At 51.6% G+C, this 17,904-nt stretch overlaps 8 protein-coding genes across 8 annotated transcripts; 3 read left to right on the top strand and 5 right to left on the bottom strand.

Moving 5' to 3' along the window:
• Positions 1-124: 124 nt before the first annotated feature.
• On the top strand, positions 125-1,727 carry N7515_000910 (S8 family peptidase; the record flags this gene model as incomplete). The annotated part of the gene is made up of 3 exons (XM_056661654.1): positions 125-493; positions 558-1,484; positions 1,539-1,727. The coding sequence occupies 3 exons, from the start codon at positions 125-127 to the stop codon at positions 1,725-1,727; spliced, it is 1,485 nt and encodes a 494-aa protein (XP_056526820.1).
• A 987-nt stretch (positions 1,728-2,714) lies between these two features.
• Positions 2,715-3,534, bottom strand: N7515_000909 (uncharacterized protein; the record flags this gene model as incomplete). The annotated part of the gene is made up of 3 exons (XM_056661653.1): positions 2,715-3,199; positions 3,283-3,409; positions 3,469-3,534. 3 exons carry the CDS (start codon positions 3,532-3,534, stop codon positions 2,715-2,717), a joined length of 678 nt encoding a protein of 225 aa, XP_056526819.1.
• A 1,106-nt stretch (positions 3,535-4,640) lies between these two features.
• Positions 4,641-9,669, top strand: N7515_000908 (uncharacterized protein; the record flags this gene model as incomplete). Its single annotated transcript, XM_056661652.1, has 2 exons — positions 4,641-4,705; positions 4,767-9,669. 2 exons carry the CDS (start codon positions 4,641-4,643, stop codon positions 9,667-9,669), a joined length of 4,968 nt encoding a protein of 1,655 aa, XP_056526818.1.
• Positions 9,670-10,532: 863 nt separating this feature from the next.
• N7515_000907 (uncharacterized protein) lies at positions 10,533-10,934 on the bottom strand (the record flags this gene model as incomplete). The annotated part of the gene is made up of 1 exon (XM_056661651.1): positions 10,533-10,934. The coding sequence occupies one exon, from the start codon at positions 10,932-10,934 to the stop codon at positions 10,533-10,535; it is 402 nt and encodes a 133-aa protein (XP_056526817.1).
• A 428-nt stretch (positions 10,935-11,362) lies between these two features.
• Positions 11,363-12,920, bottom strand: N7515_000906 (putative neutral amino acid permease; the record flags this gene model as incomplete). Its single annotated transcript, XM_056661650.1, has 3 exons — positions 11,363-12,155; positions 12,237-12,666; positions 12,746-12,920. The coding sequence occupies 3 exons, from the start codon at positions 12,918-12,920 to the stop codon at positions 11,363-11,365; spliced, it is 1,398 nt and encodes a 465-aa protein (XP_056526816.1).
• Positions 12,921-13,593: 673 nt separating this feature from the next.
• On the bottom strand, positions 13,594-14,683 carry N7515_000905 (polysaccharide deacetylase family protein; the record flags this gene model as incomplete). The annotated part of the gene is made up of 4 exons (XM_056661649.1): positions 13,594-13,744; positions 13,793-14,197; positions 14,251-14,527; positions 14,578-14,683. 4 exons carry the CDS (start codon positions 14,681-14,683, stop codon positions 13,594-13,596), a joined length of 939 nt encoding a protein of 312 aa, XP_056526815.1.
• Positions 14,684-15,182: 499 nt separating this feature from the next.
• N7515_000904 (putative amidase) lies at positions 15,183-16,896 on the top strand (the record flags this gene model as incomplete). Its single annotated transcript, XM_056661648.1, has 3 exons — positions 15,183-15,211; positions 15,273-15,895; positions 15,947-16,896. The coding sequence occupies 3 exons, from the start codon at positions 15,183-15,185 to the stop codon at positions 16,894-16,896; spliced, it is 1,602 nt and encodes a 533-aa protein (XP_056526814.1).
• An 88-nt stretch (positions 16,897-16,984) lies between these two features.
• On the bottom strand, positions 16,985-17,884 carry N7515_000903 (SDR family NAD(P)-dependent oxidoreductase; the record flags this gene model as incomplete). The annotated part of the gene is made up of 3 exons (XM_056661647.1): positions 16,985-17,280; positions 17,334-17,789; positions 17,836-17,884. The coding sequence occupies 3 exons, from the start codon at positions 17,882-17,884 to the stop codon at positions 16,985-16,987; spliced, it is 801 nt and encodes a 266-aa protein (XP_056526813.1).
• Between the last annotated feature and the right edge of the window lie 20 nt (positions 17,885-17,904).

Here is a 17,904-nt window from a genome sequence, read left to right as displayed (position 1 = left end):
TCCTCATCTTCCCCCTTCTTCCTCCTCCATCAACCCAACCTTCATCCTTCCTTTTTTCACCTAAGATTATTGTTTACTTATCTAGTGTCTGTCTTGCCGTGTTGACATTCCCATATTGCCCAGCATGAAAGGCTTCCTTAGCCTAACACTGCTCCCGTTGTTGGCAGCTGCCTCGCCCGTAGCGGTTGGCTCTATCCACAATGATGCCGCTCCTATTCTCTCCTCTGTGAACGCCAAGGACATCCCCGATTCCTATATTGTAGTTTTCAAGAAGCATGTCGACCCAAACTCTGCTCTCGCTCACCAGAGCTGGGTGCAGGACATTCACACCGCTCAGCACGGTCGAATGGAGTTGAAGAAGCGTTCGCTCTTGGACTTCGACTTTGAGGCTTTCATGGGCCTGAAGCACACTTTCCACATTGCTGGATCGCTCATGGGATATGCTGGTCACTTCCATGAGGATGTCATCGAGCAAGTCCGCCGTCACCCCGATGTGAGTAACCGCCTTCCCCTCTTTTGAGTTTCCCGAGGTCGGCGGCTAATAAGACCCAAAACAGGTCGAATATATCGAGAAGGACTCCGAAGTCCATCACATGGAGAGTCCCAGCGTGGAGAAGAACGCCCCTTGGGGTCTGGCTCGTATCTCTCACCGTGAGAGCCTCTCCTTCGGCAACTTCAACAAGTACCTCTATGCCGAGGAGGGTGGCGAGGGTGTCGATGCCTATGTCATTGACACTGGTACCAACGTAGACCACGTTGACTTCGAGGGCCGTGCGACCTGGGGAAAGACCATCCCTCAGGGCGATGCCGATGAGGATGGAAATGGACACGGAACTCACTGCTCTGGCACTATTGCTGGCAAGAAGCACGGTGTCGCCAAGAAGGCCAATGTCTACGCTGTCAAGGTTCTCCGCTCCAATGGCTCGGGCACTATGTCCGATGTCGTCAAGGGTGTTGAGTGGGCAGCTGAAGCACACATTAAGAAGTCCAAGAAGGGTGACAAGAAGTTCAAGGGTAGCGTTGCCAACATGTCTCTTGGCGGTGGTACCTCCCGCACTCTGGACCTCGCTGTCAATGCCGCTGTTGATGCTGGCATTCACTTCGCCGTCGCTGCTGGTAACGACAACGCTGATGCCTGCAACTACTCCCCGGCTGCCGCCGAGAAGGCTGTCACCGTTGGCGCTTCCACTCTGGCCGATGAGCGTGCTTACTTCTCCAACTTCGGCAAGTGCACTGACATCTTTGCCCCTGGCCTGAACATTCTCTCCACCTGGATTGGCAGCAAGTATGCCACCAACACTATCTCTGGTACTTCCATGGCCTCTCCTCACATTGCTGGTCTGCTGGCCTACTACGTCTCCCTGGCACCCGCCAAGGACTCTGCCTTTGCCGTCGCCGATGTCACTCCTAAGCAGCTGAAGGCTGCTCTCATCAGCGTTGCCACCCAAGGCACACTTACTGACATTCCTGCTGACACCCCCAACGTAAGTCTTTCTTCCCTGTCTGGACGAGATCGGCTTATATTAACATGTTCATAGCTTCTGGCCTGGAACGGTGGTGGTTCATCCAATTACACTCAGATCCTCGCTGGTGGTGGCTACAAGGCCCACGGTGCCGAGCCCACTGTCGAGGAGCGCATTGGCGACATCCTGAAGAAGGGTGAGGAGGCTGTCCACAGAGAGATTGGCGCTATCTACAGCGAGATCAAGGGAGCTGTCTCTGCATAGATTAGAACGTCGTTAGGGTTGTGTCAGTGACAAACCCAACAACTCGGGCATATGGATGACTGGATCAACACAGGCGCAACATCATTTTCTTTGGTTTTATCTCGTTTTCTTTTTCTCCTGGATTCTCCAACACGAATCCGCGGGTTAATCCCGCCACCACGCTCCATACACAGATTGCTTTTCTGCTAGTTTGACATGTCGTTGCTTCACGTAGTATACTTATCTATAACCACGGGGTTTACATCGATCTAGAATGTCTTTTGATTCATCCCATGGTTTAATTTTATTACGCAATGACACTTTAGGAAGGATCCATGACTACTAGAGCACTAGAGCCCGGTAAAGCAGGTTCAATCCATGGATGTCGGTATATGTAGGTTGAAGACCTGATCTATGCCCGGGCACCTCCTACCTATGAACTCCCTTACTTACTAGGTGGCCTATAACTAACTAGTTAGTTAGTTATTAGCATCTGGTGTTACTGCTACTCGCGATATAGATGGGACTTTGAACGCAGTGTATGAACTGGGGTGTAGACATCTCACATCATCATGACAATGGAAGGAGTCGGAACTCCAATTCAATCGACGGGAGCGTGCGGGGTCAGTGGGGGGACAGCCCACATGCCCACTTTAGCTCGGCGATGGGCATTACAGTTCGATTTCAATACAAAGGGTTCAAGATAGGACTGGTATGGCTGGTGGGTGATTACTAGATAGTAGAACCTAAGATAACGTTCATTGATTGGATGCTGTTAGAAAAATGCCCTAGTAAATATTGATTGCATTATCGTAAACCATTAGTCCCATGCTAAAAATGCTGTTAAACGCCCATTGTGTACTGTGTGAAGATTAAAAATGAAACCGCGTAATACGCCAAAAATGCTGGATATGCGCGTAGTAGAAAGCAAGTCGTTGTCCGCCCAGATAAAGCCTTCAGACAAGAGTTTGCGAAAGCGCTCTTTGGGCCTTCATCTCGGCAGTATCATCATTCGATAATATCATCATCCGAGTCATCGCCGTCCACCTCCATTTCGCTATTGCTAGACTGAAGCTCGTCGTCAGAGTCACTGCCGCCAAACACATCGCTGTCGGCATCACTATCCGCCCAGAAGTCGTGGTCTTCCTTCTCCACGGGTTCATGGATCGGAGTGTCGTGAGTAGGCATCTCGAAGCCGGTGGGGATATCAGCCTTGGACCTCTCGACGTCCTCCTTGACCAACTGACGGTATCTTTCTGGATTTCTGCGGAGTAGAACGGCGGCGTCGACATTTGCGGGGGATGATGGCTCGGCATCGTCGAGGAGGGAGAGAATGGAGATCAGGACGGACTCAACACGCTGGGCCGGGGACCAGCGTTCTGAGGCAAGCTCACCGGACATTTCATCTTCCCCGGGTGGGTGGAGAATGGAGATGCATAGCTTGCCGTCGGAATAAATGTTCGGGTGGTGGAGGGGTCGTAGGAAGCGGAACTCTGATGGCGGGTAAGGGGATTTTGTCAGTCATGTCTGGGAAAGGAGATAGGAAGTGACGGAGAAGGAACTGTGAGGTGCATACTTGGCGGAGCGTAAGGGTAGTTTGATGGGAAACTCATAGAGGCCTTGAAGTAACCGCCATAGTACAGCGAGTCCGGGTTGATCACGATCAGTGCGACATCCCACTTGAAGATGTCGTCATTGTGTAACTGTGCGAAGAATGTTAGCCACGTTGGGATGTGACAGCCCATCTATCAAGTATGCTCACCTGGACATTAACCCATTTCTCTTTGAGGAGAGCCTTGAACTCATTCATGAGGATGCGCTCCGCCATAACGACGGTCTAGGACAGGCCGGAAGTTGGAGACGATGCTTTGGGAGAGAGGGAGTTGGTGGCTATGGGCGACAATCAAGCGTTATTATATAGGTGTAGGATGCGCTAGGCAGCATGCGACGGGTCGCTAGGAATTTCAGGCTTTAATCGGGGTTCAGGCGTGATGGTCGGGATCACGGGAATTGTTCGGGAGGCAAAGAGGGTAGATGTCTGGAGCGGCCGATGAAGATGCCTGATAATTCCGGTGGCAACTCTGACTAAGATGGCGAAGGCAAACCACGGGTTTGCACATGCAGACAAGGCTTTTCTCATGCAAAGGTATTCTCTCTCATTTCCATAGAATGTGCTGCTTGACACCTATTCTGCATAGTCAAGAAAAGTTCAATGAATAACACAACTCCAAATACCAAGACTTCCCGATAAGCATAGACTTCCACTTTTTTCACAGTGGGGAACTACGATAAGCAAGATCATCGCTGCATTGACTCTCTGTCGAGTCATCGTCGGGCCATATGTAAGGACCCTTCCGATTTGTACGGGAGTAAAGAACCTGAAGATGAAGAAGAAGCAGATCTGAGTCGGGGTCTCAAAGTAGTTTAACCCCATAATAGCATTGTTTTCTCAAACCCACCGGAAAACTACATGTGTTTGTCTTCGGTACCTAGCTCCACCACCAAAAACCGGTGGTGGCTAATGTCACCCTACCCGGAGTCCGTCCACCGCCGGGTTTGGAATCATCGCATTTGCCATTTTTTCTCCTCTCTCGAGATCTCCCCGCTGTAGGACCCCCATCTTGCACACTCTCACGTCCTGTCTTTTGTGCATTGCGTTTGGAACTTGTTGAAATCAGAGGAGCTCCCAGCCTGCTTTTCTGAATAAACGGCCCTCCGCCCAGGAAACCTCATCCCGGTGTCACAGATAACGTTGAGCTTGCGATGCCAGCCTCGTTCAGCAACCAAGTGATATATTGCTGCTAAGGGGTGGAAAAATACTAATACCGGTCGCATTTCTCATTCATTGCGAATTTTGCTAGCTGAAAAGCTGCTTGATCGAGTCGTGCGAGGTCCGTGAGCTACAGTTTCTGCGAGCTTTGCGGCCCGCCAACTATGCTGCCGCAATGTCAGGGCCCAGTCTGGGCCATTGACGACCTATCTCGTTGCTTCCAACGAAAGTGAGTCTACATGGATAGCCACTACAGTTGAGATTTTGCAATGCTGACTATGTGATAACAGCGTCCTTCAAGTCATACTTCCCCTCACGGTTTGTGGCGCCTCGGTGCTGCTTGTCCTAATCCGTCTTGCTCATCGTTATGTCCTTGCCCAAAAAGGCGTCGCTTACAAGGTCCTCCCGAACAATGACTCCGAAGATGACGTCCCAAATGCGACGCAGGAAAATGAGTCCGACGCGCTGCTGTTTCGAGCTGCACAAAACGAACAACCCCAGGTTGAGGTCGATCGCCCCCGTGGAGAGGTCACCGTTGTGTTACTCGAAATTACAGCTCTGATTGGACAGGTCGCAGTATATATTCTGATTTTGTCGACTCAGGCCTGGGGTCGGCATGGAACACTTCCCGCCGTGGCTGGGCTCGTATCGTGGGGTTATATTCTTTTCTTGGTGCTGGTCCGATTTCTGCTGTCAACCCTGGATCTGTCCTCCGCGCCCAGATTATGGACTCATACGGCCTTCTTGTACGGCTTCCAGTGGCTCTTCAACGTCATGGTCTTCCGTTCCGCCGTCATACACCCATTGTCACAGCGCGCCCTCATTCTCAGCAGCGTGCAGTTTACTCTTAGCACAGGGCTGCTGCTTATTGCAGTCACCACTCGCCGCGGCAATAAGCCAGTCTTGATTGAGCGAGAAGATGGATTGGAACCCCCGAGGCATCCCACGGCTAGTCTATTTTCTCTTGCGACATTTTCTTGGCTTGATCCTCTGGTTCTGAAGGGCTACCGCAACCCATTGGAGCTTGAAGATGTTTGGAACTTGACACCGTCTCAAAAGGCTGCAACAGTTCTCAAAGACTTCCGCAAGAGACAGATGAAAGGGTCTCTAGCATGGAAGCTGGTTCGATACTTCCTTGGCATGATTCTAAAGCAGGGTGCCTGGACGATTTTCGCCAATCTATTCGTTTTCATGCCTAGTCTACTTCTCAAGGCCATCCTCGAATATGTCGAAGACCCTCGGTCGACCACACCCAATGCGGCTTGGTTGTACGCCATTCTGCTGTTTTGTTGCGCCACAGTGCAGGGTGTGGCCGATGGACAGGCCTTGTTCATTGGTCGTCAGATGGGTGTAAAAATCCGTGCGATCATCATTGGTGAAATCTATGCTAAAGCTTTGCGCCGCAAGGCGGGCGCTTCAGTCGAGCCCACCAAAAAGGCAGAAGATCCAATCTTGCCAAAGGGCCAGAAAAAGGGAATTTTCTCCTTCGGTCGTAAGAAGAAGAAGGCTACAAGTGAGAACGATGCCGAGGACGGAAACAAGCCAGACACTAAAGAAGAGGAGCCCACACAAGCCAATGTCGGCACAATCATCAACTTGATGGCGATCGATTCGTTCAAGGTAAGCGAAGTTGGCGCCTATCTCCACTTCCTGTGGGCTAGTGTGCCAGTGCAGATCATTATGGCTATTATCCTGCTCTACCATATCATGGGTTTCAGCTCATTTGCCGGTATTGCCCTGATGGCCCTCATGTTGCCTGTCAATCTTTTCATCGCCCGCCAGTTCAATAAGGTGCAGAACCAGATCTTGAAGGGCACCGATGCTCGTATCCACGCCACCAACGAAGTCCTACAAAACATCCGCATCATCAAGTATTTCGCTTGGGAGCAGCGATTCCAAGAAATTGTCGGCGAGAAGCGGAAGGCCGAACTGAAAGCCCTGCGTAACCGATACATCCTCTGGTCCTCTGCTGCAACCATCTGGTACGGCACACCTATTCTGATTACGTTCATGTCCTTCTTTTTATACACCGTGGTCGAAAAGAAGCAATTGACTCCTTCGGTCGCTTTCCCTGCGTTGTCCATGTTCTCCTTGCTGCGTGTGCCTTTGGATCAACTTGCGGATATGGTGGCCCACGTTCAAGAATGCAAGGTTTCGTTGGACCGGGTGGACAACTACCTCAACGAGGAGGAGACAGGCAAGTATGACCAAGTCCGTGATAGCACAACTGCCGGAACGCCTACCAGGATTGGCCTTGAGAAGGCAACACTTTCTTGGAGCAATGTAAAGGCCGATCCCCAAGACCCTGGAGCCGACACCGACTTGGACTCTTTCCGTTTGATCAACGTCGATGTCGAGTTCCTTGTTGGCAAGCTTAACATCATTGCCGGCCCGACTGGCTCTGGAAAGACATCTTTACTCATGGCATTGCTTGGAGAAATGAGACTCCTTGAGGGTCGCGTTCATCTCCCCGGCGGATTGTCTAATAGGGCAGATCTCCCGGTGGATCTTGAAACCGGTCTGGTTGATAGCGTTGCTTACTGTGCCCAGGAAGCGTGGTTGGTCAATGCCACCGTCAAGGAAAACATCATATTCGCCTCTCCTTATGACGAACGTCGCTACCGCGCAGTGCTTAAGGCATGTGCTCTGGAACGTGATCTTGCCATCCTTGATGCCGGTGACCAAACTCTGGTTGGAGAAAAGGGCATCAGTTTGTCTGGTGGTCAGAAGCAGAGAATCTCTCTTGCCCGCGCGATCTATAGCAGCGGCCGCCACTTGCTACTAGATGACTGTCTTTCTGCTGTTGACTCCCACACTGCCAAGCATATCTTCCGTCAAGCTCTTACTGGCCCTCTGATGTTGAACCGCACTTGCATCTTGGTAACCCACAACATCGCTTTGACTGTTCCTCAATCGGACCATGTTGTGGTGCTTGAGAACGGTAGGATTTCCGCACAAGGCCGCCCCGAGGATGTCGCCGCTACTGGTGCATTGGGTGATGAGTTCATTAAGTCTCGGCCTGCTTCCCGGGATAGCTCCCATGGAGTATCCCGCGCTCCCTCAGAACACGAAGGAGATGATGAAGCTCTGAACGAAGCGAATGGGAAACCCCAGGAGGATAAAGCAAAGCTCTCCGAGTCCAAGGCTACTGGTAGCATCAAGTGGTCGACTGTCACCATGTATCTCCGTGCTATGGGCCCTTGGTACTACTGGATCGGTGCTGTTCTGGTGTTCTGCTTGCAACAACTGGGCTCTGTTTCCACCAACATTTGGATTCGCCAATGGGCAAATTCTTACCACACTTCCAAGGTTGGCACTGAGGATGTCGGGCAGTACGCTGCTGTGGTCCACCTCAAACAACCTACCTTCAATGTTGGAAGCGTCGGGCCTGTGGGTGGCTGGAGTCTTTCCCCACTTGGCGCAAACTCCGCCTCCGGTGAGACTGATGGTGAAGTGAATGTGGCCTATTACTTGGGTGTCTATGCACTCCTCGGATTCTTGTACATTATCATCTCCTTGTCTCGTGAAGGTGTCCTGTTCTGGGGTTCCCTCCATGCATCATGGAAGATTCATGATCGCCTCCTCAATGCTGTCATGCATGCTAAATTCCGCTTCTTCGACTCCACGCCTCTGGGGCAATTGATGAACCGGTTCTCCAAAGATGTTGAATCTGTCGATCAGGAAGTCGCTCCCGTTGCCATCGGCATGCTTCACAGTCTGGCATCCGTGATCATGATTGTCATCCTGATCTCCTGGATCACACCCGGCTTCCTGATCGCCGGTGTGTTCATCACTTTGGTTTACACTGCTTTGGGAGCTGTCTACTTGAACTCTTCGCGAGACCTGAAGCGTCTGGAATCCGTTCAACGCAGTCCACTGTACCAGCAGTTCGGTGAGACTTTGAACGGAATTGTCACTATTCGTGCCTATGGCGATGCACCCCGCTTCATGGTAGACAATCACCGCCGCATCAACGCCTACAACCGGCCACACATCTACCTCTGGGCTAGTAACCGCTGGCTCGCACTCCGTGTCGACTGGACCGGTGCTCTAGTCTCCTTCTTCTCGGCTACATTTGTGCTGCTGAACGTTGGAACAATCGATGCAGGCGCCGCTGGTCTTTCGCTGACCTACGCCGTAACATTCACGGAGAATGTGCTTTGGCTCGTGCGTCTGTACTCCGAGGTTCAACAGAACATGAACTCCGTTGAGCGAGTAAGGGAGTATCTCGAGGTTGACCAAGAAGCAGCTTCTGTTATTGAAGAATCGCGGCCTGCGGCCGATTGGCCCAGCCAGGGTGCGGTTGAGTTCAAAGGCTACAGCACACGCTACCGACCTGATCTAGACTCGGTCCTCAAGGAGGTTTCATTCTCCGTGAAGGCCGGCGAGAAGGTCGGCATTGTTGGTCGCACAGGTGCTGGTAAGAGTTCTCTTGCACTCGCTCTCTTCCGTGGTCTCGAGGCCGAAAAGGGCCAGATCATCATTGATGGCGTTGACATCGGATCAATCGGACTACGGGATCTGCGCGAGTCAATCACCATCGTCCCCCAGGACCCGACCTTGTTCACAGGTACCCTCCGCAGCAACCTCGATCCCTTCGGCCTCTTCAGCGACGAGCAGATCTTCACAGCTCTCCGTCGCGTGCACCTCATCGGTTCAAGCACCTCCGGCACCGCGACCCCCACAACCGCAAGCACCGTCACCGCGACAGAAGCCAACGCCAACGGTACTGCGGATGGAGCGAACGGCAGCGCCGTCACTGTAGTCGACAACAAGAATATCTTCCACAACCTGGACAGCCTAGTCTCCGAGTCCGGCTCCAATCTCTCCCAAGGCCAGCGCCAACTCCTTTGTCTCGCCCGCGCTCTGCTGAAAAACCCCCGCGTCTTAATGATGGACGAAGCAACCGCATCTATCGACTACGCCACGGACGCCAAGATTCAAGAGACTCTCCGCGAACTGCGCAACAGCACAATCATCACCATCGCACACCGTTTGCAGACCATCATCGACTACGACAAGGTCCTCGTCCTCGATCACGGCCGCGTCATCGAATACGATCACCCCTGGACCCTCATTAACAAGGAAGACGGCCTGTTCCGCGGCATGTGCGAGAACAGCGGGAATATGGACGTCCTCCTGGACGGAGCTCAGCGCGCTTGGACGCAGAAGCGTCTGGTTGATGACTCGTAGAGCTAATGGCGCCTGTTGTTACCCTTTTCCTTTTGAACTACTGCGTATAGATGTCTGTCTCGTGTACATAATCATTGACTATCACACTTTTGTCTATTACCCGTTTTTGACTTTCCCTCGCTCGGGATATAAAAAGACAGGAGAGCGAGAGGGCATCAATGTAATCATTATTTTCCAAATTTATTACCATTATCATTAGATTTTCATCTTGCTGGTGGTTTTGTTTGGCTTAGATAGTTACTTGGAAGTATGCAGCACGTTCTTTTCTGCGACAGTTGTGTCATGCCCGTGTAGGTAAACATGCCGTCGGAAGCGTGTCTCCATGTTTGCCAATCGCCCAAGTTCAGCTTCGCGTGCTTTGTAAATTCCGAATACGGCATCCCAAGCGAGTCATCCTGCATAATCAACCGTCAATGGACATGGTTCTCTCCTGAATTCTCATCCTGAGAGACACCCCGGTTTCATCTCCAGCGCCAGGGCTCCCCAAGCGGTGGACGAAATGCAGATAAGCCATCAAGCAGGATCAGCAAGTGTCGATGGGTCTCCACATGATTGCTTCGCCTCGAGTCTGGCGCTGCCAAGTCGAGGCCAAAACAACGAATGTTGCCATTAGTTTGCGAACAGCCGGCCTTTGATGATGGGGTTGGTTCAATGGACAGCACGGTCTCAAATCAGATAAGCCTCCGACCACGTGGGAGAAAGGAGGAAGCTTGCATTCCAGACAGCCTCAGCATTCTAAGCGATGATGTCAAGTCGCAAATGGAATGGCCCCTAACGCTTCTCTGTTGACGTTCATGCAAAAGGGAAAAATATCGATTATGTGAATCGTCACTGTGACAGTGACTGGATTTGGACCTGGTCTCTCAGCTTCTCAAATCCCGGTGCGTGCGCACATCCGGTTCAGCCGATGTCCCTGCACTGTCGATCTCGGTACCAGGATCCTGTTGAGATTTTTGTTTTTGCAAATTCAACTGCGAATCCAGGTCTGGCAATATAGATCTGGGCCCTGGCTCTGAAGAAGCCGCAAAGCCCGCTTGGCGCATGGTTTCTCTCAGCATCTCCTCAAGCTCAGCTTTGTCCGGCAAGGTTTCCGGGAAGAAGTAACGCTTATCGTGCAGCTGAGGGAACTGACTGGTCCATGCATGGGAGGCAGGGGGTGATGCGACTGAGCTTCCGGTTTCTGAACTGGAGAGAGGAGTTGGCAGGGCGAGTGTGAGTGTTTGGAGCTGAAGTAACATGAAGATCAGGCCCAGCTTGCGGGCCATCGTGTGATCGATAAGGGTGGGGAATTTGATAAGATCGGCGCGCTCGTATTTTCGGAGGTTAGGGTCAGGAACGGATGATGCGTCTGAGTTGGATAAACATGTAGTTAGGAGGTAATATAAGGGAAGAAGAATCGAAGTCAAGGAGGATAGTTATTGGTAATAAGGAAGAGAAAGCCAGACAGGTGGGGAGTCGCACTCGGGTTCGCTATCGGAGAGTGCATTTGCGCGCATAAGCGAAGTCATAATTCAAGTTATGCTCCAGCTGAGGCGTAGTTTTAACATCTAATGCAGTCTACGACAGTCAAGACAGTCCAAACAGGGTCTAGCTTGTAAGAATCAAATTGCTCCAGTCCATAAAAGTGGCTTATCTTTGGTGATCGGCTTCCGACCCTTCCGCCCGGATATAAACACAGCCGTAACTCCGTGCTTCACGAGCCACTGTTATCAGCACAAGAGAATGCAGAAGAAATCTCTCCATCAGCATAAGCCTGGTTGATCTGCACGATAACTCCATATGTCCCACCGACTGCCATAAACAGTCCCAACAGAATCAGGAACACGTGGAACCCATACAGCACCACTCGGGTTATATTTCCCCTCCAATAATCCCGGTGGCTATGCAGCCACAACCACCCCGGCAAGCTAAGCGCCAGAGGTGCAAAGCACAGACTTCCTACCAGCGCCAGTACATAATTGAAGATAGGGATGGCACACGCCAAGACGAACGAAATTGCCGCCATCCCAATCGTGCACGATAACCACGTCCCCCAGTGCACGGCGGTATTAGCCTGCAGATGTCGTGAATTCCGCAGTATCCGCACGAAGAGATACTTCGCTGCGACATGCACGTACAGACATCCGCTGATGATGAGACCCGGCAATGCTATCCCGTATGCAACTCGCTTGACGGTCTCGCCGGCGCTTCCGAGTGATGGCGACGCGATCCATTTCCCGCACCAGGCGTAGATTACCAGGCTGAAGGTAAGGTAGGATGCTGTCACCAGACTCATGCTGAGATACACGGCCTTGGGGTAGTCCTTTGGCTTGCGCATCTCTGAGATCACGGGGAGGAAGGCGGAGGTTGCAGCGCTGGAAACGAAGATCGTTGCTGCCGCCGTGATCCCTGTTGTGAAGCTGGGATCGCCGATGACTCGGTATCCAAGGTCGAAGTCACCGGTTTGTGGTGCTGCAGCCGGTCGATCACGCGTTGTTACACCGATTCTAGGTGCAGATTAGCCTTTCGTCTCTTTTTTTCTCCATTTCCTCAATTGACCATCAACCCTGCTCAGACGGAAGACATACACAATGATGAAAACAGCCACATAGACACTCCCAAAACCAATCCACGTGAGCCACCCAATGTGTGAGAACTTGCGCACACTCGCACACATGGCAATGATGACCGTTGCAACGAACGAGAACCAGGCGGTACAGACAGAATGCAGCGAAAGGGCATTAAATGCCGTCGACACACCAATGATACCCGATGCCGCGACAATGACATAACTTACTGTAAACAGGACACCGACAAGTTCTTTCACGACCGGTCCACCGACGACCTGCGCCATGTCTGCGATCGAATGGCAGCCTGGGTAGGCATTGCGGAAGTTGCCTTGCACCAGTGCACAGTATGTGTTCAGCAGACTCCAGCCTACGACTGTCACGGCGCCTGGGAAAGCACCGAGCTCGTACATCAAGGATGGAATGGACAGGACTCCCGTGGCAAAGATGACTGTGTAGAGTTTTGTCAATAAGTGCTCGAAAAGGAGGTTGGATTGTTTTGAATGTACTCCGTACATGTACCGACTTACTCTTCAGGAAGATCACCGAAGCTCGTATCCAGCTCACGGTCCGGAAATCCACTTGCCCATCGCCGCGTTTGAAGACTTCGAATTTGTCCTCGACCTCGGCGTGTTGTTTATCAGCGAAATCGACGTCATCTGTGTAGCGAGGAGCAGCTTTGATCTCATCTGAGCTTGGCGCCATTGTGTGGCGGAATGGCCAGCTATAAGACTCTTTCTGCAATTGGCGAGTTTAGAATTGCAGATTCAGTTGGGCTTTTATCAACACCCTGGTCAAGCCACTTGTTGCGCCGTTGGAAGCTACACACTAAGAATGTGCTCCATTGAGTGGGGCCGAGATATGAGATTTCCGGGGTTTTGCGGGACTTTTGGTCCACATAATGACTGTACGGGCGCGATAAGACGGCTGGAATAGAGCTCTATGGTCTATGTAGCCTTCACATGAGCCTAGGGCTGATGATCTTCGACTGTTCTAGGAATGAGGAAAGTTGCATGGTCGGCTGGAATCGGTGTTGGGGTACGGGGTACATTGGGGTAGGTGCTTATCTGTGTTGGGGTACTCCTAGATGCAGCCCTGGTGGCTATCTCTCCATGGAGAAATGACCTTTTTGGTACTGTGTACTCCGTATACATTATGGCATTATCTTGACGTCGATGAGCTCTATTTACAGTTGAGTGCCATGATGTGTTTGGAGTAGGTCTCATGTTGGGGTAAACGATGATCAGAAGGGTGGACGTAAATGATCACCGAGGATCAATGCCATCTGTAGAGGCTGCCTAGTGTTCAGTACAGGGAAATCAGATACCATGGAAGAAGATCAGCATCGTTAACATCTAATAACTCTCTAGTATCGGATTCACATGTTCACTCCATTCTTCAACATAGCACCAGCCTTCGCAGGCATCATAGCCCCAGGTGGAGGAGCATTCTTACTCTTGAAGTCATCGCAGACCTGCTCCATTGTCACGAACTCGACACCTTCGTGTTTTTTGAAGTGTTCAATGAGCCTGTCGATCGTCAGTCACCGCTCCAAAAAGCCTATCATAAACACATACCTTTCATGCATGAGCAGCACATGAGGCCTCCCGGAAACATCCGGGTGAATAGTAATCGGGAAGATAAACTCATCGTACTCGCGGTAGAAATAGTCAAAATGGTCGCGCCAGATATCCTCAACATCCCGTGGGTTAACGAAGCCATGGCTGTTCGGTGCGCTCTTGATGAACATCATCGGCGGTAGATCATCAATGTACCAGTTTGACGGGATCTCGACAAGTCCCGTTTGAGGTCCATGCTCAAGAGGCTTCATCCACTCCTCCGCCTTCTTCTTGTAGTCGATATTAGTCCAGGTGTCGCCCGTTCGGAGATAGTAAGCTTGACAATCCTCGTGGCTCATACTATGGTCGTACTCAATTCCGTAGTCAAGGAGGAGTTGGGCGCCTTCTTTGCTGGTTTCCCACCTATTTGCTTTTCATTAGAGCTGTTGCTTGGTTCCAATTGGAGGGAGTCGTACCATGGCGCCACGCTACCTCGAGGAGGCTTTCCAGCAAACTCAGTCAACAGTCGGTATGTCTTGTCGAGCACGTCGCGCTGCTGCTCTAGAGACATATCCGTTGGGTTCTCGTGGGAATATCCGTGCAGGCCAATCTCATGACCCGCATCGCGGACGGCGGCCATGTCCTCTGGGAATGTCTCAAGGGAGTGACCGGGAATGAACCATGTTGTCTTGATATCGTATTTCTTGAACAGTTTCAGCAGACGCTGAGTTCCAATCGTCCCTGCCCAATATCCTAGATGCCAATTAGAAGGGGTATTTGAGATAACATGGCCAGGAGCCTACCTCTGCTAATATCATTTGTGGAATCTTCGCCACCATATGAGCCTAGCCAGCCCGCGACAGCATCGACGTCCACGCCGTATGTAATCAGAACTCGTTTAGGCGCCATAGTTACTGTTCAATTGATGTTGTCAAGAGAAATCGCGATGTTGGCTTTATTATATTGCGCAAGCGAGATGCGGGGGTACTAGGGGCCCGTCTAGGGGGAGATAAGCCCCTCATCCGGGGTCGGAGTTAGGGAGTTGTCCACTCTGCTTCGATTGAACATCTAGGCGGTACAGTCTATTAGGGAGTGATCGCCATCTTTCAACTTCCAATCATCCCGACATCGTTATCTCTGTCCCCTCCCCCCTGTGAGCCCGCTATGAGCCCTCTCCACGATGCCAAGCTGTCTCCAAGGCAATTGGAGTCAGCGTGGGGGCCACTGACGCTTTCTCCAGTGCGCCAGGAGCGACCGGGGGCAATCAGACCCATTCTCTGCACTGACTCCACGATGGGAAAATCGGAGACCCCGACGATATATGGCAAATTTCTACGCGGGGCTCATAACTTGCAATTTTCCCGCAGCGAGGAGGACACCGAGGACTTAACGGTGCCGTATAGATATCATGTCCGTTCTTTTCACAAGTATCTCAGAGTGAGTATCTTCTGATTCCACTGACGTTATAAGGTCGCAAGATCACTGACAGTCAGTATAGGAACAACCCCGTCAAGCCGGGCGATGCACAAGCCCTCCTCGACCCGCTCGGCCTGACCATTGACCCAGCAGAGGCGAAGGATTTTCACACACTTCTCGCAGCAGTACACGATTGCGCCGAAGATATAGCTGCATTGCCGGACTATCAGCCATTCTCCGATCAGGTCAAATATCCACGAGAGAATGTGCGCCGCCCAAGTGAGGAAGAGCAAGTCTTCGGGCAAGCCTGGGCACACAAATTCCTCATCCGCGGTAATGCACAAGGCGGCCCTCTGGCAGGCAAATCCGTCAGTTTGAAAGATGTAATTGCGGTCGCAGGCGTACCACAGCTTCTGGGCTCCGATATCATTCCGTCTTGGACACCTACCACAGATGCGACGGTTGTCACACGTTTGCTCGACGCTGGCGCTGACATCCACGGGACATCGACGTGCGAGAACTTGTGCCACTCTACATCTTCATATACCAGTGCGCAAGGTACGGTGGAAAACCCGCATGCCAAGGGATATTCGGCGGGTGGCAGTACATCTGGAGGAGCAGCATTGGTGGCAGCTGGTATAGTGGACATCACTATTGGTGGTGACCAGGGCGGGAGTATAAGAGTTCCTGCTTCTTTCTGCGGATGTAAGTCGTCTTCTTTGGCTATGGGTGTATTCTGAGCTAACTTGCTTCTAGGCGTCGGACTCAAACCCACTCACGGGCGCGTTCCTTTCACCGGAATCGCCAGCGGTGACTCGATAAATGACCATGCCGGTCCGCTAGCCCGGACAACTCTGGAGGCTGCAATGTGCCTAGATACTATCAGTGGATACGACGGTATTGATGATAAAGCTCTTGGTAGCTCGAAGCCAGGGTCTACCAAGTTCGCATTAGCACTTCAAGAGAACTCGAACACGCTCGAGGGCTTCAGGATTGGCGTGCTGCGTGAGGGCTTTGAACACAGTGCAGTAGACCCGCTTGTCAAGAGCTCAGTATTGACTGCAGCTCAAAAGTTCAAAGATCTGGGGGCAACAGTCGAGGAAATCTCTCTCCCGGAACACCTGCAAGGGCCTGCACTCTGGACTATTCAACAGCGAATTTCTGGTGCGCAAACCCTGTTAGGCCAAAACGCAGGTAGAAGAGCGCTCTACATGACTGAGATGGAGCATGCACGGCTTCCATGGACGGACGATGGCTTCCAGCGGGCATTTCCCTCCACGAAGAACGTCATCATCAATGGGCTCTATCTGGCACAAAAGTTTCCTGGTCTCTACGGCAAAAGCGTCAATATTGCGCGACATGTCAGTGACAAGTATGAGGCCCTGTTTGAGAAATATGATGTCCTGGTGATGCCCACCACGCCGGTTGTCGCTCCTCGACATGGGAAGCGGGAGCTTCCGATTGATTCGCTCAAGCCTAGCATGGGTCTTACGATCAACACTGCCATATTCAATGTGACAGGCCATCCTGCTATAACGATACCGGTTGGCTTGGCCTCGGCGAAAGATGATAACCAGGTCATGCTGCCAGTTGGATTGCAGATTGTTGGTGGATTGTGGCAGGAGGAAAAGATTCTGCGGGCTGCCCATGTATGGGAGACTCATTTTGACTGGAGGAAGATGCATTGCGCCGCCGATATGAACTAGATCATAGTTTGCTCATTTGAGTGGTGTATCTATGTCCGAATCTTGCCATTTGATATTCTCATCGACAAATAGGTAGACTGCTATTCAACTAAAGCGTGATATATCCACCATCAACCACCATGGCATGACCCTGTACAAACGAAGCCTGCGTTGAGCACAAGAAAAGAATTGCATCAGCCACTTCGGCCGGTTGACCCATCCTTTTCATTGGTGCAGTCTCCACTGCTGGCATAATGGCTTCACGAACCTCAGCCTTCTCCATCACCAGTGGCGTTTCGATCACACCGGGACAGACACAGTTGACTCTAATCCCGTCTTTGGAGTAGTCAATTGCATCTGCGCGTGTCATTCCAACCACAGCAGATTTCGATGCACAGTATGCCGCTGTGGCAAGATTAGCATTATACCTATGTTGCGGACAGAAAGACACGACTTACGAGCTCCTGGACGGCTAACAATGCCAAGCTGACTGGCAACATTTACCACAGCCCCACGCTGAGGCGGACGATTGGGATCATGGCTAGGGAGCGCTTCTTGCGTTACCATCTGCTTAAGTTCTGCGCGAGACGACAGCCAGCAACCTCGGTAGTTGATGTTATTCACACGGTCGAATTCCTCGAGGGAGGTCTCTGATGAACGCAGTGACTTGCCAATGACACCTGCACAATTCACGGCATAGTCTAATCGTCCGAATCTCCACACAACTGTATCGATGAAGGAGTCTGCGAATTGGTCGTCGGCCACATTCCCGGCCTTTACTAGGACCTCTGTTTCGGGATGTGTTGATGTTATGGACTCTGCAGTCTGCTGCAAAGTCTTCTCATTAAGATCCGTGATTGCTATCATTTTACATCCAGCTGCCGCAAAGGCTTTTGCAGTTGCTGCGCCGATTCCTATTGGTTGTTAGTGATATGCATTGATAGTGGGCAGTTGACCTACCCGTTCCACCTGCGCCGGTGATGACTGCAACTCCAGGGAACATATACATATTCAAATATTGTAGAAAAG

Source organism: Penicillium bovifimosum (genome assembly GCF_028826915.1).
Source record: "Penicillium bovifimosum strain IBT 22155 chromosome Unknown utg000001l_segment0_segment0, whole genome shotgun sequence".
NCBI classification, from domain to species: domain Eukaryota; kingdom Fungi; phylum Ascomycota; class Eurotiomycetes; order Eurotiales; family Aspergillaceae; genus Penicillium; species Penicillium bovifimosum.
Note: the sequence above shows the minus strand (reverse complement) of the source record. Positions and strands in the feature narration are given on the sequence as shown.